This window comes from Garra rufa, chromosome 10 (assembly GCF_049309525.1).
Source record: "Garra rufa chromosome 10, GarRuf1.0, whole genome shotgun sequence".
NCBI classification, from domain to species: domain Eukaryota; kingdom Metazoa; phylum Chordata; class Actinopteri; order Cypriniformes; family Cyprinidae; genus Garra; species Garra rufa.
Window position 1 is genome coordinate 41,085,730 of NC_133370.1, and position 19,129 is coordinate 41,104,858.

At 36.9% G+C, this 19,129-nt stretch overlaps 1 protein-coding gene across 1 annotated transcript; it reads right to left on the reverse strand.

The window, feature by feature from the left end:
* Nucleotides 1-6,259: 6,259 nt before the first annotated feature.
* mfsd8l2 (major facilitator superfamily domain containing 8-like 2) lies at nucleotides 6,260-18,752 on the reverse strand. Its single transcript, XM_073848135.1, has 11 exons — nucleotides 18,677-18,752; nucleotides 18,229-18,414; nucleotides 18,068-18,130; nucleotides 16,561-16,680; nucleotides 16,395-16,474; nucleotides 15,551-15,848; nucleotides 15,183-15,256; nucleotides 9,134-9,347; nucleotides 7,047-7,169; nucleotides 6,748-6,878; nucleotides 6,260-6,340 (listed from the first exon to the last, which is right to left on the reverse strand). Exons 1-11 carry the CDS (start codon nucleotides 18,750-18,752, stop codon nucleotides 6,260-6,262), a joined length of 1,446 nt encoding a protein of 481 aa, XP_073704236.1.
* Between the last annotated feature and the right edge of the window lie 377 nt (nucleotides 18,753-19,129).

The following is a 19,129-nucleotide window of genomic DNA, read 5'->3' on the forward strand; positions in this document are numbered from 1 at the left end:
AGTTCACCCAAAAATGAAAATGCTGTTTCGTTCATGTCGTTCCAAACCTGTGTGATTTTCTTTGTTTTGTTAAACATAAAAGAAGATATATGACCCTGGACCACAAAACCAGTCATAAGGGGCAATTTTTTTGAAATTAAGATTCATAAATTATCTGAAAGCTGAATAAATAAGCTTTGTGTATGGTTTGTTATGATAGGACAATATTTGGCCAAGATACAACTGTTTAAAAATCTGCAATCTGGGGGTGCAAAATCTTAATATTAAGAAAATTGCCTTTAAAGTTGCCTTTAAACTAATATTCTTAGCTATGCATTTTACTAATCAAAAATTAAGTTTCGATGTATTTACGGTAGAAAATGTACAAAATTTCTTCATAAAACATGATCTTTACTTAATATTCTAATGATTTTTGGCATAAAAGATACAGTATAATACAATATATTTTTGGCTATTGCTACAAATATAGACCTTTTTCCTGAGTAAACTATGAGCGCCGCCATTACGATTCTAACGTCAGATCGGATACTCTTCTGTTCCGGTCTCTTTTTAATGTAGCTAACGTCGGCAGCTTCATGTCATTTACACACTCATTAAAGGAACACTCCACTTTTTTTGGAAATAGGCTCATTCTCTAACTCCCCCCGAGTTAGTTGAGTTAGTTGAATCTGAGTTTTACCGTTTTGAAATCCATTCAGCCATTCTCCTGTTCTGGCGATATCACTTTTAGCATAGCTTAGCATAGATCATTGAATCCTATGAGACCAATATAGCATCGCGTTCAAAAATGATCAACAAGTTTCCATATTTGTCCTATTTAAAACTTGACTCTTCAGTAGTTATATTGTGTACTAAAATGAGACTGCGATTTTCTAGGCCGATAAGATTAGGAACTACACTCCCATTCCGGTGTAATAGTCAAGGAAGTTTGCTGCCGTAACATGGCCGAAGCAGGCGCAGTAATATCACACAGCGCATGTGGAAATGCTAACTTCTTCACATTGGAAGTTACCTAGCTGGGAACTAATTTCAGGCGCTGCGCTACTTTGACTCGAAACACTGGAGACCGGAAATGCAAAGCATTCTTCAGGTTAAGAGTCAGGCGTGACTTCCGTGTTCAGGAAAAACGTCTATACCCATGCTACTTAAGGCTGGTTTTGTGGTCCAGGGTCACATATTTTGTAGGATGTTGGTTACCAAACAGTTTTGGTTCCCATTGAGACTTCTATTATACGTACACAGTGGAAGCAGAGGTCGCATTAACCAAAAATTGTCCGTCATTAACAGATTTTTTTTTTCAGAAATGATGGAAAAATCTGAAGGAATCTGACTTGGACAGATTACACTGAGGGTGATTTATTGTAATTTGTAGCTGTAATTCCCACCTCTGTCCAGTAGGTGGCGAGTGTGCTCCAGTGTGGCAGCAGAACACTGGATCCAGAACAAAAACGAAACTGTCACGAATCTTTTGCTATGCATTTTATTACGCACTAGCAACTACACAGAAGCTACAACGATCTATCACACCACATTAAAGAGCGGCAAAACGCTATTTATTGCTTAAATTTTCTAATGAAATAGACCGAATTTTAAAGTGAGGCTGTTTCATTGCTATTTATTGGATGGGAGGCGCACTATGTACTGTTCATTCATCAACTGAAAACAGCATAGACCAAAAGATCGACTGGGATTTACAAATAGATATTGGTCATAAAAATGAGAATATATTAAAATATGTGGTGTGGTGTTAAATATGAAAAGTTAGGCAGTCTCATCTGTTCTCTTCAAAATAAATGCATAAGACAATGTCGTCCTGTAGGTTCATAATTAAAAATGAAAATGTGAACAAAAATAAATGCAATTAAATGTGTTATTATAATTAAAATATGACAATTAAAATGAAGGGTAATAATGAAATAATGTCAATAATGACTGACAATGAGTGGAAGCCAACATTTTTCAAAATATCTTTCTTTGTGTTTCACAAATGAACAAAATGCATACAGGTTTGAAACCACCTGAGGGTGAATTTTCATTTTTGGGTGCATTATCCCTTTAAATTTACACAACTTATACATTCACCCTCATAATTGAAGAGATACCAGACAAAAAAATAAATAAATTAGTAGCCGTTCGATAAAAATAATTTATGGAATATTGTAATTACTTTGCATAAACTCTACTGCAGTAGTGTTAACATATTTACTAGATTAATTCCAGAGTAATATTTCACCCTGGACCACAAAAGCAGTCATAAGTAGCACAAGTGTATTTGTAGCAATAGCCAACAATACATTCTATGAGTTAAAAAGATCCATTTTTCTTTTATACCATAATGATTAGGATATTAAGTAAAGATCATGTTCCATGAAGATATTTTGTACATTTCTATCCGTAAATATATCAAAACGTAATTTTTGGTTAGTAATATGCATCACTAAGAACTATTTAGTTTTTTTGCACCCTCAGATTCCAAATTTTCAAATAGTTGTATCTCTGCCAAATATTGTCCTATCCTAACAAACCAATCAATGGAAAGCTTATTTGAATTTATTCATTATGTATAAATCTCAATTTCCAAAAAATGTACCTTTATGACTGGTTTTGTGGTCCTGGGTCACATATGACACAAAGTAGTGATAGCTATACATTAAATAATGTCCATTAAGCGAGAAAAGAGATTGTTAGATTTACCCTGCTAAATTAAAGATGAAATACATTACTGAATTCTGTGACTAACCAAAAATGGTAGTGAAATATTTACAACATATAAATAAAATATCAGTGATAATGTATATTTATAACATGTATGTATAGGAGAAAAAAGCAGGAGAGGTAAATGCGCCTCAGCAATAGCAAGACTATTGAATGACAGGAAGAGACAATACTGTTGGTGTTGATTCATTCATTCATTTAAAGCTTTTGTATTTGGTGAACACAGATTTGAATGAGTTTACAGTGACAATATTTCAAAACAATCTACAAAAGGCAGATCGTACGCACCGGAGGACACATTAATATTCAATTTCCCTCTTAAGATGAGTAAATATCCGAAGAAATGACCGATGATCTGTGCAGAATAATTGCATGAATCATTTGTTTTTGAAAAAATCAGTTTCGTTCTCTTTATCATTCCTCTCTCTCTCACACACAGACACACAAACACACACTCATGCATGGAGTCCTGCAGTTTTGTTCAATGTCAATCTCTTTAAGGGACAATAGCGCCATCATGTGTTCATTCAATAATAATAATAGCCACACTCCTCCATATCACCATATCAGGAGATCCTCAAACCATATAAGACAGTTACTTTGAAAGAGCCACTCAGTATATACAATAACTATGCAAAATAAAACCAGAAATGATAAGGAGTTAATTATAAAACTTAAAAACGCAGAATAAAAAACACAGGATATAACCGAAATATGTCAGAATTAAGGATGTGTTTTACCAAATGTAATATTTGTGTGAGTGTGAGTGTGTGTGTGCGCCCTTCTCGCTGTTCGCGGTCTGCTAGCCCTGGCAGGGCCTCTTATCTCCCACTGTTTCAGCATCTGCTCTGTACAGCCCCACACGAGCGCTAAACTTTGGCAGACAGACCGCGGAGAGAGAGGCTCTTGCTCTGTGCTGAAATATGAAAATCACACAGATAGATTCATTTACCAATGACAGCTTTTGTTCATACTGCAGAGAGGTGTAATTTAGTCTTATAATGTTGACTTTCGCTAGCGAATTATACCATTATGAACATTATGAATATATTCAACGGCCCACTTCTTTGCTTTTAGCACCATATTTTGTCCTGTTTTCCATTCTGAGCTGTTTCTGTATCGAGGTTTAAAACTGCATGGCTGGAGTCTCTGTCAGTTTAACTCAGTTCGCACAGGCAAAATAAAAGTTATGACTGGAATTTCCGTCCGTGTTGAAATTAAAATATGTCAGCTTGATACAGATTGTACGCAGTGAAACTGCAGATAAACACATTTTTTTCTTTAAAGATGAAATGTGTATTGTTTCCATGTCAAAACAAGTTCACTTGGGACAAAGAAGTACACTTTTTAAAAAATGGATTTGTGGAAATAATATTTTAAAAGAACATACAGTACTTCAGTGTGATCAGAGGCTGGAGACTTAAATGCATGTTATTTACAGTTCAAGTCAAATGTATTACAGTTTAAATTTACAATAAATGCAATTTTGATCTTTATATGTCATTTCATAATTCTACTGTCTTTGAAATATAGTTAATATGTCTAATGTACTGACAAGCATTTAATGTCATTTTTAGACAAACTTGTATGTAATGTATTTAAATATTTGTACTTACACATTTTTTACAATTATTAAGTTGTACTTAAAGGAGTACACTGCAAAAATGCATTTCTTACTTAGGTTTTTTATCTTGTTTCCGGCAAAATATATACACGTTCTTAAATCAAGAAGGAATTTCTAGACAAGTAAAAATTGTCTTGTTTTCAGAAGTAACAAGTCAAAATTAAGTGAGTTCTGCCAATGGGTTACGCAAAAACATTTTATTTCAATCAGAAAACATGATTATTTTTCTTACCCCATTGGCAGATTATTTTGCTTGCTTTAAGCAAAAACGCATTTAATTTTGAATTGTTTTTCTAAAACAAGACAATATTTTTTACTAATCTAGAAAATCCTTCTTGATTTAGGAATTTTCAGATATTTTGGCAAAAAATCTAAGTAAGAAAAGCATTTTTGCGGTGTAGTCCACTTCCAGAACAAACATTTAAAGATAATGTACTCACCCCCGTGTCATCCGAGATGTTTGTGTCTTTCTTTCTTTGGTTGTAAAGAAATTATTTTTTTTTTTGAGGAAAACATTTCAGGATATAGTGGACTTCTATGGTGCCCCTGAGTTTGAACTTCCAAAATGTAATTTAAATGCAGCTTTAAAGAGCTCTAAACGATCCCAGCCGAGGAATAAGGGTCTTATCTATCGAAACGATCGGTTATTTTCTAAAAAAAAAAATAATAATAATACAATTTTTAACCTTAAACACTTGTCTAGCTCTGCCTGAACTCTGTGCATTCTGGTTCATGACAGTTAGGGTATGTTGAAAAACTCCCATCTCATTTTCTTCAAACTTCAAATTTGTCCTACATCGGTGCATAAGTACCGACGCAGTGTTTACAAAGTGAATGTGCAAAGAAGGTCAAATGCCCTTTACATAAAAATGTAAAACAGCGATGTAGGACAATTTTGAAGTTGGAGGAGAAAATGAGATGGAAGTTTTTTGACATACCCTTGCTGTCGTGAACCAGAATACACAGAGCTAGACAAGACGAGCATTTGAGGTTAAGATGTATTTAAATTGTACTTTTTTTTAGAAAATAACTGATCTTTTCGCTAGATAAGACCCTTCTTCCTCGACTGGGATCATTTGGAGCCCTTTGAAGCTGCATTTAAACTGCATTTTGGAAGTTAAAAAACTCACAGGCACAGTAGAAGTCCATTATGTGAAGAGAGATCCTGAAATGTTTTCCTTAAAAAACTATTTCTTTACGACTAAAGAAAGAAAGACATGAACATCTCAGATGACAAGGGGGTGTAGTACATTATCTGTACATTTTTGTTCTTGAAGTGAATCCTTCAAGTATATTTGAAATATATTAAAATTAAATATAAGTATCTGTGAGTACAGTTTCATTGCTCTGGATATTTGAACACTCTTACTAGCAAGACACAGCAACAATAGCTCAGTCAAGGAACTATATGATCTGGAGGAAGATCTGTTAGCATTAACGTTGAGATTACAATACAATCTCAATAGTAGATTATTAACTTGTGCAAGAACCCATAGAAATATGCTATTTAAAATGTGCAATCTTATAAACTGTGGCTGCCAGTCAATAATGTGAGCCATAAATGACTCTAGACAAAGGAAAATGACATCTTCATGATAATGCTGATCGGCTGATGGCATCATCCTAATCTATGATGTAAAAGACAGGTGACAGTTTCAAATATAAATCCATTTCATGCATTTAAGTGCCATCCAAAAACTCTGAGGACTCTTTAAAAAACCTGTGACAGCATAGTTTAGCTATGATACCTATCCAGCTATGGCAAATTTGAGTCAGCCAATGGTGTGTTTGCTGTTCTATTTTGACCAGTTAGTTTTTTCAATTGCATTAAGTCATGCTGCTGACTGAAATTACACAATTACCCTAGAAAAAATGTAAGTGCATTGTCTTACCTGTATTCTGTGTAGTGAAGGATGGTGTCTATCCTCCATTCTCTGAGTCCTGTGCATGCTCCACCCTGGGCGGCTCCACCAGCTTCTCATACGACAACACCATCATGATCTGAGCAGGACAATCAACATTAGACTCAGTGTTAAATAGCCATTTTAGCCAGATTCTAAAAGGGGGGTGTAAACTTTTGACCTTAACTGTATTGTAGCTTGAGATATCACAATTTAATTTCTTAACACTTTTAAGCATTCACTGTCTGATGTTTTTGAAGTGTTTAAAATCTAACATTTGTACTTGTTTCCAAATCACCTCTTTGAAAGAAAAAGGCAACAGACTCTAATGACTCTACAATCTGTTTTAATAGAGGTTTTCTCAGTTGACTGGATGTATAATAGTCACTGTTTGCACAAAGCAATAAATGTAACTTTAATTGAGCTGGTAAATGTGGTTATGATGACATACTAAGGGAAATCTCTGATAATGTTAGAGAATCAGTCATAATGAGTCTGTTTACGCACCATGATGAGGGTCAGTAGGAGCATCATCATACCCAGCATCACGTATAGATTTCCTATTAGACCCCCGGCCCACAGGGGACCGAGAATGGTGGCAAGACCCCCAACTGAACGCCGCACACCCTGACTAAAGCCTGCAGACACACACACTGTCATTAGAATCAGCATGTAGTTTTGAATATTTAAACAGTGACAATATGTGACACTTATACAAACATGAGTGTTGCATGTTTTCGCAAGATCTCATCTATCTTTTTCTTCTGTGTCTTTGTATTCTCAATGGACTTCTCTTTGTTTCTCACCTTGTGTTTTCTCAGCTGTAACCTTAGAAAAGAGGGACACCTGAGACACGGCAACAAAAGGAAGTCCCAGTAACTGCAGGAACACTCCGATGATGAACTCAATCAACTCGAATGCAAAACCACCTGATCAAAAGACATTAAATCGAGAATGAAAGCGAGAATATCATTCTGGACAGAGAAATAGATAGACAGAGATACAGATAGATGGATACAAGGATAGATGGATGGATTGATAAATAAATAGAGGGATGGATGGACAGATGGACACATATAGACAGACAGAAAGACCAACAGATAGAAAGAGACAGACGGACATATATAGAAAGAGGGAAGGACGGCCGAATTATTGGACAGACAGACAGAAGACGGATAGATAGATAGATAGATAGATAGATAGATAGATAGATAGATAGATAGATAGATAGATAGATAGATAGATAGATAGATAGATAGATAGATAGATAGATAGATAGATAGATAGCCAAATTGATGGACAGACAGACCAACAGATAGAAAGAGATGGATGGACAGATGGACAGATAGAAATAGAGAGAGGGACAGACGGTCGAATTGATGGACAGACAGACAGAGGACGGACAGAATTAATGGACGGACAGATAGATATAGAAAGAGAGAGACGGACGGCGGAATTGATGGACAGACAGACAAAGGATGGGCAGACAGACAGACAGGCAGACAGACAGACAGACAGACAGACAGACAGACAGACAGACAGACAGACAGACAGATAGATAGATAGATAGATAGATAGATAGATAGATAGATAGATAGATAGATAGATAGATGGTTAGATAGATAGATAGATAGATAGATAGATAGATAGATAGATAGATAGATAGATAGATAGATAGATAGATAGATAGATAGATAGATAGATATTTGGCCGGCCGTCTCTCTCTTTCTATATCTATAGAAAGTGATGGACAGATATAGAGAGAGGGACGGACGGCCGAATTGATTGACAGACAGAGGATAGATAGATAGATAGATAGATAGATAGATAGATAGATAGATAGATAGATAGATAGATAGATAGATAGATAGATAGATAGATAGATAGATAGACAGACAGATAGATGGACAGCCGAATTGATGGACAGACAGGCCAACAGATAGAAAGAGATGGATGGACAGATAGATATAGAAAGAGAGAGACGGCCGGCCAAATTGATAGACAGACAGACAGAGGACGGGCAGATAGATAGATAGATAGATAGATAGATAGATAGATAGATAGATAGATAGATAGATAGATAGATAGATAGATAGATAGATAGATAGATAGATAGATAGATAGATAGATAGATAGATAAAAAAAGAGACGGACAGATGGACAGCCAAACTCATGGACAGACAGACCAACAGATAGAAAGAGATGGACAGACAGATGGACAGATAGATATAGAAAAAGAGAGACGGCCGGCCAAATTGATAGACAGACAGACAGAGGACGGGCAGACAGATAGATAGATAGAAAGAGACGGACAGATGGACGGCCGAATTGATGGACAGACAGACAGAGCAACAGATAGAAAGAGACGGACAGACAGATGGACAGATAGATATAAAGAGAGGGACGGACGGCCGAATTGATGGACAGACAGAGGACTGACAGACAGATAGATAGATAGAAAGAGACGGACGGATGGCAGAATTGATAAACAGACAGACCAACAAAGATAGAAAGAGGACAGATAGATAGGGACAGATAGATAGATATAGAGAAAGGGGCGGCCGGCCGAAATTGATAGATAGATAGACAGACATGCAGATAGATAGATAGATAGATAGATAGATAGATAGATAGATAGATAGATGATAGATAGATAGATAGATAGATAGATAGATAGATAGATAGATAGATAGATAGATAGATAGATAGATAGATAGATAGATAGATAGATAGATAGATAGATAGATAGATAGATAGATGTATTTAATGCAGTTCCAAACTAATAATGCATATCATTGAGTTGGCACCAAACTGAGCAGGCATATTGTGTCTGTCCATGCCCAGGTGTATGCCAGTTTCTCTGGACGTCTGCCACACACACACATACACACACCCTGTGGATTGGCCAGGAAGATGAGGCACCAGACACAAGCCCCGCTGCAGATGAGCAGCCCCACTGCCAGCACCACCCGGTCCTCCAGCACACGGCTCAGCCAGCGCACCAGGAAGAAACCTGCAATTACCTCCACCCCACACAGGCTGTACATCACACTGTTCCCCAGCTCACCGAAGCCAAAGTACTTCTGCGTCAGAGGGGTCACCATGGTCTGGAAATGAGAGAACACAGACATCAACCATTCAGAACACCCTAGCAACCACATATAGCAACAAGCTTAAATCAACTCAGAACAGTAAGCGCCACTTACATTTTCTTCAGGCAGTGTAAAGTAAATGAAAGATTATAATGTATCTAGCATGTGATTTTTCATACAGAAATTTGATTAAGTCTGAAAGAATAAACCTAGGCACATATATCGGATAAAAGATAATGAAAAGGAACATTATGATCTCTATAACCAGCCTGGCATGTATCTAGGTCAGGAAACCGGGAAAGTAAATGTGTGTCAATTTCAAATACCTGATTATATTAAATCAAAACTTAGATTAGATTACATTAAATTAAATTTAGATGTTCCTACTACTGTGAGCCTTAATCAATCATAATTGGACAGATATTATTTAGTAGCTCAGATGAATTTAGGACAGTGTGGGAGGTCTGGTGACTGGCTTTCAGAAGCATTGTGCCCATTCGAAGCACATTTTGAATGCAACTTTCAATCCAAAATAACATAAAATATGTATTATCATTTAATTGTATTATTATTATTATTTTATTGTGTAGGCCTACTCATGTAAACAGCTTTACAGTACAAGTAATGCACACATTTAACAATACATTTTGCATTTTTTACAATTATATGCTTCACATTTTTACTTTTAAATACTCCTGTTAGCCCAATTCACTTCCATAGTACACTATTTTAAAAATAGTATTTAAAAATAATACTATTATTTTAAAACTTTATATTATACACAATTTAGCAAGCTGATAGCACATTTTAGCGCATAACATGTGTACCTTACTGTTACCATGTTTTAACATGTTGTTGCATGTTTTTAAATTGTGTGGGTATGATGTTAACACTCTGGTATAAAGTTTTAACATGTTGCTAGCACATTTTTAGCATATTGGTGCAGATTACATGTTTTAGTGCATTGCTTGCACTAAATGTGTTTGATTTTTAATGTGTTTAACATGTTGCTGGCATGCTGCTATCATATTTAAGCATCCCTGCTGAAAAAAAAAAACAGCTAAAACCAGCCTATAGGCTGGTTAGCTGGTATTAGCTGGTTTATGGTGGAAGTAGCTCTTTTTAGCTGGTCTCCCAGGCTGGTCAGGCTGGTTTTAGCTGGTGGTTTCCCAGCCTGACAGGCTGGAAAAGTGGCCAAAACCCCTCTAAAACCAGCCTGTTGACCAGCTATGGTCAGCTAAAACCAGGCTGGTTGACCAGCTAAAACCAGCCAACCAGCCTAGGCTGGTTTTAGCTGGTCAGCAGGCTGGTTTGACTAGGCTGGTTTTAGCTGTTTTTTTCACCAGGGATTTTGAAATTATTATTATTGTTACTTTGTTGAAACACCTTTACAGCCTCAAGTCTTTTTGGGGACGATGCGACAAGCTTTGCACATTAGCATTTTGCAAATATCTGCCATTATTCTTCTCACCCCTTCACCTCTCAAGCTCTGTCAGCTTGGATGGGTTCGGACAGACATTTTCAGGTTTCTTCATAAATGTTTGATTGGGTTTAATCCCAGGCTCTGGCTGGGCCACTTGGTGTCCCTGCTGAAAAAAACAGCTAAAACAGCCTAGGCTGGTTGGCTGGTTTTAGCTGGTCATAGCTGGTCAGCAGGTTGGTTTTAGAGGGGTTTTGGCCACTTTCCCAGCTATCCTAGGCTGGTTTTAGCTGTTTTTTTTTTTTCAGCAGGGGTGTGCTTAGGGTTATTGTCCTGTTGGAAGGTAAACCTTCTGCCAAGTCTGAGGTTCTGAATGCTCTGAACTGGGTTTTCATTAAGGCTATCTCAATATTTTGCTGTGTTGAGCTTTCCTTTTACTCTGATGAGTCCCTGCTGCTGAAGAACAGCCCTACAGCATGAGGCTGCTACTACCACACTTTACTGTTGGGATGCTACTTTGCAGGTGATGAGCAATGCCTGGTTTCTTCCAAACGTGATGCTTGGAATTGAGGTTCATCAGACCACAGAATCTGGTTTCTCACAATCTGAGAGTTCTTTATAAGCTTTGTTGCAAATTCCAAGTGTGTTCATGTGTCTTCACTGAAAAGAGGATTGAGTTTAGCCAGACCTCCATAAAGGCCAGGCTGGTCAGCCTGGGAAACAGGGGCGGCTGGCCCATGGTGGGCGATAGTGCATCGCCCTCCTTGAGCCACACGGAAAAAGAGAGGTGAAAAAGAGTCTTATTTCGCTGGTCCTAGTCTGTATATTACTGTACAATCAACAGCCTGAATGTCACTTTCCAACCTAAAACCCCGCCCCCTTGGGGCGATCTCAGTCAGATTGAAAATCGCCCCAGCCGGTCTCATAGAGTTATATTGTGAGATTTTTTTTTTTCACATTTTGAACCCTACAATGCATTTCAATGGGCACCGGGAGGGCTCGCCCCAACGTGATTTCGTAATACGCACTGATGCGTGCTCGAAGATGTACAGCACGCACGCGTAGCGAGACGTCTGAATGCATTGGCCATTCTTTCAATGGAGAGGGAACTTGTGAGGAACATGCCTGATTTTAATGAGAAGGTAATTGATCACTTCGCCTGCTTAAAAGAGAGGCGAGCAAAATTTCAATACAAGTGATGTGTGTTATTAAATGGTGCATTGTTTATGTTATCACGGTCGTAGCCAGCTATGAGGTCACCGAGGTCCGGACCTCGGTCATTTTTTATATTCAAAAATAAAATGTCAAGCTCTTTGAATGATTATTTAGCCGTTTAAACCACCTCATATCACATAAGTGTTTGCAATTCATGTTGCTGCGAGAAGCTGCAGTGAACGGGGCTTGAGAACGCGTTGAGTGAGAGCGCGGGTGCAGCAGCCTCCGTTTGTTGCCAGATCCACCTATAATACGTGTTTTTTGACTCGTTTGTCCAATTTAGTGTAACACTTTGGGACTTTTATAAAGTGGAAAGTTGAACGTTAGTTTTATGTCAGTGTCATTATTTTAACGTTATTTTTATAACTTGATATAAAATAAAAATTCCCTCAGCTAAAAGAAAACTGAACTTTCCATGTAAAACATTATACTGAATAAAAAATCTTTCACAATCATCTACATGTCTGTCTATTTTGAAGTTGTATTCTTCAAATGTTGAATTTTAAATAGTTGTGTTCATTGCATATTGGCAGGCAAATTTATACTGAATATGTTCTGAAAAGATTTGAATAATTACAGTTTTAATATGAGAAATAAAGTCTTTACTCTTAGAGGGCAAACTAGTTGATGACAATGTGTCTCTTGATGGCCATGGTGGAAGTGTTTCAGTGTATTTGAGACCATTGCGATAAATTTAATATAGCTATTCAAAATACAGTACAGTTTGTACAATTCATGCCTGATGTTGCCATCTAGGAACAGGGAAACCAAATCAAACAATGTAATGTAATGCTGTAAAGTTGGCTATCTGAATTTTATCATAATTTTACCCATTAAAGCGGTTATCTTTACCATCATCGGAACAGTTGCCCCCCCAGAGATATTTGTCAGGAGCCGCCACTGCTGGGAAACCACCAGCTAAAACCAGCCTGACCAGCCTGGCCAGGCTGGGAGACCACCTAAAACCAGCTACTTCCAGCTTAAACCAGCTAAGACCAGCCATCCAGCCTAGGCTGGTTTTAGCTTTTTTTTTTTTTTTTTTTTTTTAGCAGGGCATAGAGCTCAACTAGAGTGACCATCAGCTTCTTGGTCACCAGTCTAACCAAAGCCCTTCTCTATCAATTGCCAGAAGGCCAGCTCTAGGAAGAGACCTAGTTGTTCCAAACTTCGTTCATGATGGATAATGGAGGCTACATGCTTCTGTGAACCTTCAGTGCAGCAGATTTTTCTCTGAACTTTTTCTCAAATCTGTGTCTTGACACAATCCTGTCTTTGAGCTCTACAGTCAGTTCTATTGGCCTCAGGCCTTGGTTTTTGCTCTGATATGCATTATCAGCTGTTAGACCTTTTATTAAGAGGTGTGTGCCTTTCGAAATTATACTCAGTCAAATGATTTTGCCACAGATTAACGCCACTCCAATTGTAGTAGCATCTACTGTGATATGAATGCTCCTGGGCTACATTTCAAGTGTTCCAGAAAAGGGTATGAATACTTATGCAATGGAATCATTTTAATTTTCTATTTCTAATACATTTGCGAAGTTGTTACAAACCTGTTTTGTGCTTTGTCATTATGGTGTATGGAGTGTAGACTGATTTGAAAAAAAGGAATTTAAAGCAGTTTATCATAAGGCTGCAACATAACAAAATGTGTGAATACTTTCGCAAGGCACTGTAGCATGTTTTATCATGATGCATGTTGCTAGCATGTTTTAGCACCTTTCAGCACAATTCTAAGTCCTAAACTAGTTGCTAGGCTTTGGTAATTTGTCCATAATTGGGATCCATTACAGCAGTCATTCCCAAAGGCGGGGTCCCGACCCACAAGTGGGTCGCGGGAGATTTTGTATGGGTCGCCAAGTCGAGCACTCTTTTTCAGTGCGCTATATACTCTTGATTAAAATGTATATGTGTAGTTCACCTATTAGCCGGACGAGGGAGCTCGTCGTTTTCTTCTTCTACTGCTTTCTTTTTTTGTTGTTGTTCTTTAGCTGCGCTGTGCATCGCCTGTTTCACACATACTCCGTCTGCAGTGCTTATGCGTTGCGTATTTTTTTTCGCACCCATGTTAACGGATTGGAGCGTTCACACTGCACGCGGTTGCTGTCCAGCAGTACGTCCCAGAAGCAGTGCGTTTGCAGCAGAGCAGCGATCATTTCGGCAGAGTCTATTTTTTGCTGTGCTGCAAGCGCTGAATTAAAGTGACAGCGCATTGTTCGCTGTAAAAATGAACATGGATTGACACGAAAATGTCCCATAAATGCATATAAATGAAATCCACTGTTTCACAGTCAACACATGGCTTTTTGGCTAGGTTTAAAATAAGCAAAAATGCAGTTTTAAAGAAAAAGGGAACATAATACGTGCACTTGTCCAGGTAGAAAAGTTCTTTAAAAGGATTGTTTTTAATAAAGATTTAATGCGAAAGAAAAGCATGAGAGCCGACTGTTTCTGTCTGTGGTAAGTTTTAATTAAAATATTTTTTGATAGCCCAATTTTTAATTAAAAAAATGAAGATATAGCCTCCCTATGTTGTGTTTAAATGTGTTGCAACTTGCTTGAGCAACTTAATATACAAATCTAGAAGTCAAGTGCATTGAATAATACGTTGTTTTTATTGAATTTAAACGTGAATATGTCTGTTATTGTATTAGTTTACTGTGATAAAAGAGGATCACAATGCTGAAAAAGCACTTTTTGATTTCATATCAAAATAACGGATAAATATTGTGTTTGTGGTAAACAACATTTTCTGCAAATCTGCAGTTTACTTAAATAAAAAAAATGTGCTTTGTCAAATATCTGTATCTCTTTTAAATAGTTAAGTGGAAGCATGACCTTAAAAATGGTCATACATATTTTGTTAATGCATAAATTCTCTTCGTGATATATGAACTATATGGGCCTAATGTTTATTGGGTCACAAGGATTTATCGACTTTAAAATGTGGGTCCCCAGAAAAAAAGTTTGGGAAACACTGCATTACAGCATACCAAGTCAGAATATTCTGAAAGTCTGTGTTGAGTTTGGTGGTCATGACTTAAAAGTTCTAATGCGGCCTAATAGTTTTGGTCTCAGAAGAAGAAGCACAAATAATAGATCAGCAGGTTGGCATTATTAAGCGTTTGTTTGGCCATCTGACAACAAGTGATCTAGCACAGCCATTGGTGCCACCTTGAAAAAAGTAGATTCATGACATTCCTGACGACTTTTACCTCGAGTGCCGTCTGATTGAAGAGAGTGATGAACTGAGCGGTAAGGAGAACCACCACCTCCTCCCTCAGAAACTCTACAGAGAGAGAGAGAAAACGCTATAGATCTCAGGCATTTCAAAGCTGCCAAGACAGGATTGAATATAATGGAGATATCTACCACACACACACACAGACACACACACACACACTGCAATCGCACAGCAAAGACAGAATGAGTTGATCGATAAAGCTTTTTCAGGCCACTACTCTCTCAGATTAGCACCTCAGATACAACAAAGTAGGAATCAATGCCACACCAACTCAAAATTCTCTGCCAAAAAAAACCCACACAGCACTTTTGTCATTTGACAACAAACTCTGGGCTTTACCTTGACTAGCACTGAAGTTTTCAAAGGGGTCAGAAGTGTCAAGAGAGGGGGAATCTGGAGGAGAAGGTGGGAATTCAGATGCAAGCTGGGTCTCAGTCTGTTCTGGATTGAGCGAGCCATACGAATCTTCTGCTGCAGGCCTGTGTTCATCTTCCAGACTCATGAGGGGCTCATCTTCTTCACCTCTGACCTCTCTGAGGGGCATGTTCTGCTCAGGGAAGGAGTCCAGTGGTGGGATGTCCCAGTACAGGACCATTACAGCAAACTGCATAAGCACCCACATCCCGCACATGAAGATCTAGACCAAAAAGAGTCAGCAAGCTTGAAATAAACATACCAAATTACATAAAAGGGCTTAAAAAATAATAACAATCTCAATTGTAGAACAATTGTATTTTTATGGAATTTCCATTTTAAATGGAACCTTACTGTGAAGTGTTACCATTTTATTTGGTTATTTAATTATATTTTATTGTTACATTTTTTTTGTTATACGCAAAGTAATCTTAATATTGTATAAATTATATATTAAATAATATATCAGTATTTCTTGCACATTGCATAAATTGCATTTTGTGCACAATCACATTTCTGCTGTGTCAGTCATAATGTGCAATATGTGTTTGAGAATTCAACACTTTCAGAAAAAATGCTTGGTCCGTACCTTTTCAAAAGGTACACTTCTGTACTTTATTTACCCTAAAAAGGTGCATATAAGTATCATACAGGTACATATTAGTACCTTAAATGTACATATTTTCACCTTATGAAAAAGTTCCACCTGAGTGACAGCTTTTGTACCTCTTTTTCTGAGAGTGTAAGAAATGAGCCAAACCAGACTTACCCCAGGTGAGGTGTACTTATTTACTACAAATGGACCCAGTTTGAAATCACACAACCTTAGAAAGATATTGAAAGCAGGACCTGAAAGTAAAAATGCACATTGTCTAAATATTAAATATTTAAAAAGTACTTTTTGCCACTTATTATGTGGTAGAACTCTCACTCACCGATCAGAAGTCCAGCCTGACGGCATGCCATGACAGCAGCAAAGACTCTAGCTCGCTCATCAGGGAGAGTAGTGCGTGTGAGGAACCCAAAAATGGAGGAACCAGCTCCTGCTCCAATACCTGATTGAAGAATGAAGTAGTGTATTTGTGGTGTACTCAGCATTCATGGAAATATAGATAGCTTTGATTTGTATTTTTTAACTACATATAATATATACATAGAAATTATATTTTGCATACAGAAAATGTATACAGTTGTACTTTTAAAAAAAAATATGCATTTAATTTCAAATTACAAAATTACATACAGTTGAAGTCAAAAGTTTACATACACCTTGCAGAATCTGCAAAATGTAAACTTTTATACCAAAATAAAAGGGATCATACAAAATGCATGTTTACATATAGTCCACAAGAGAAAATAATAGTTGAATTTATAAAAATTACCCCACTCAAAAGTTTACATCCCCTTGCCTCAGCTGCGTTTTTTTGTTTAGTGATAGTTGTTCATGAGTCCCTTGTTTGTCCTGAACAGTTAAACTGCCAGCTGTTATTCAGAAAAATCCTTCAGTTCACACAATTCTTTTTTTGTGTATTTGAACTCTTAACAACGACTGTATGATTTTGAGATCCATCTTTTTACACTGAGGACAACTGAGGGACTCATATGCAACTATTACAGAAAGTTCAAACACTCACTGATGTTTCAGAAGAAAACAGAATGCATTAAGATCCAGGGGGTATAAACTTTTGAACAGAAGATGTGTAAATTTTTCTTATTTTGCCTAAATATCATAAGTATAATAAGTCAGCTCATGAAACTTCATCCCTGCTACAATTTCTTCTCAATAGCTTTTTTTAAAGCTCTTTTGACTTGACTATATCTGCTACTTAACTTCAGCACATGCATGGGCTACAATACATTTATGTATGTGCAACAACTCAAGCTAATTCAATTTTGTTATAGAGTTTTCAAAGGTATTATTGTGTTTTAACACAATTGTGTTCCTTACCATACAAATAAGTCACTTTAAACTTCAATATTGAATAGGTATTGAATAATACAAACAAAAAATATACATATATATATTATTATAACTCAAAAATATTACATTAGCACTTTTATTAAGATACCAAACTGTTACAGATGCAATTTTTGAAAAACTCCTATATATTTGTAAATGATTCCAGTCTCTTGGGGGTTGAATACTTTTGATTGGAATCGTTCCTGTGTGTGTATATTTTATATTATATATTTTATATACTGTATTATACATAATAGATTTATACATCTTCAAATTCTTGTGTCTGGTCAGGATGATTCAACGCTGCATTGCAGTAATTACAATCTAATGAGAATCATCAATCAAACAAGAGATCTCTCTGTTAGTATCTGTCTGATGTCTCAAATTACATTAATGTTGATGGTTTGCACCACAGGAACAGGGGCGTTCACAAACAAACAAAACTCACTGGGACTAAAATAATGCAACTTCAAAATCCTCACCTGCAACAAGACGGCTAGACAGAAGAAGCCATTTTGAATATCCCATGAAATACATGAAGTTCCCTATAAGACAAGTGTGTTGCAATGAGCAAGTCAAAGAACAAGGGATATCTCATCTATTTCAAAACCCACATCACACATCTTCATTTTTCAGTACTGACCCACAATTTCAAACACATTGGAGAAGAGGATGATGCTCTTTGTAGTTCTGGTCTTGTCTGACCAGTGGCCAAACATTGGACCAGATACCAGCCCACTGAAGCTGAACGCAGATAAACCCAAGCCGAGAAAATAAGGTGGTGCCTCTAATAACTGCAGATATCTCCATATAGTGGGCAGAATGACAGCTGAGAGAAAGAGAAGACAATTTAAACTGTAGATGTGCAAAATACAATCAATACATTCATGGTTTACACATTAATACAGTTTAAGGCTTTCTTGAGGATATTAAGCACTATCGATTTAAACAAGCAATCTTGCTGCATGGATTTTTTTTGGTATTAGGGAGAAAAAAGAAAAAAGAAAAAAGAAAAGAAAAGAAAAGAAAAGAAAAGAAAAGAAAAGAAAAGAAAAGAAAAGAAAAGAAAAGAACTTGTCACATACACTTACCATATTCCACGCCACTCAAAAGAAATATCAATCCAATAGTCAGAAAAGACAGTTTCCTTTTTTGCTTGTAATCCATCGTAGTGTTTCTGTAGGTTATTTTCTCAGCGCTTGATCATTCCTCTTCCTCATGGCCCAATTATTGTAATGAGAAGGATGATGTTCCCCATTACTGGCTCTGGTATGTAACCTCGTCTTACTGTAGGCTATATCTCTTTTTTGTGGGTCATGACAAATTTATCGTTTAGCTAAAGAAAAACCATAAACCATGTGGTTCTGGCAAGATTAGCAAAAGCTAGGGAAAATTCAGGTTTAAAGATTTTACACAAACAAGTTGCTGCTGTTCAATGGATCCCTTTTCCTTGAATATGATCATTCAGGTCACCCTCATGCGTCGAAGATAAATGTAGTATAATTTGCCTCCTCATTGATGCAGCATTGAAGATAAACGGGGTT

Coding starts and splice junctions, on each gene's coding strand:
- mfsd8l2 (XM_073848135.1), bottom strand. CDS start 18,752: ATGGATTACAAGCAAAAAAGGAAACTGTCTTTTCTGACTATTGGATTG. Junction 16,681..18,067: donor GTCTAGCCGTCTTGTTGCAG/GTGAGGATTTTG, acceptor TTCTTCAATCAG/GTATTGGAGCAGGAGCTGGT. Junction 16,475..16,560: donor TCAGGCTGGACTTCTGATCG/GTGAGTGAGAGT, acceptor TTTTACTTTCAG/GTCCTGCTTTCAATATCTTT.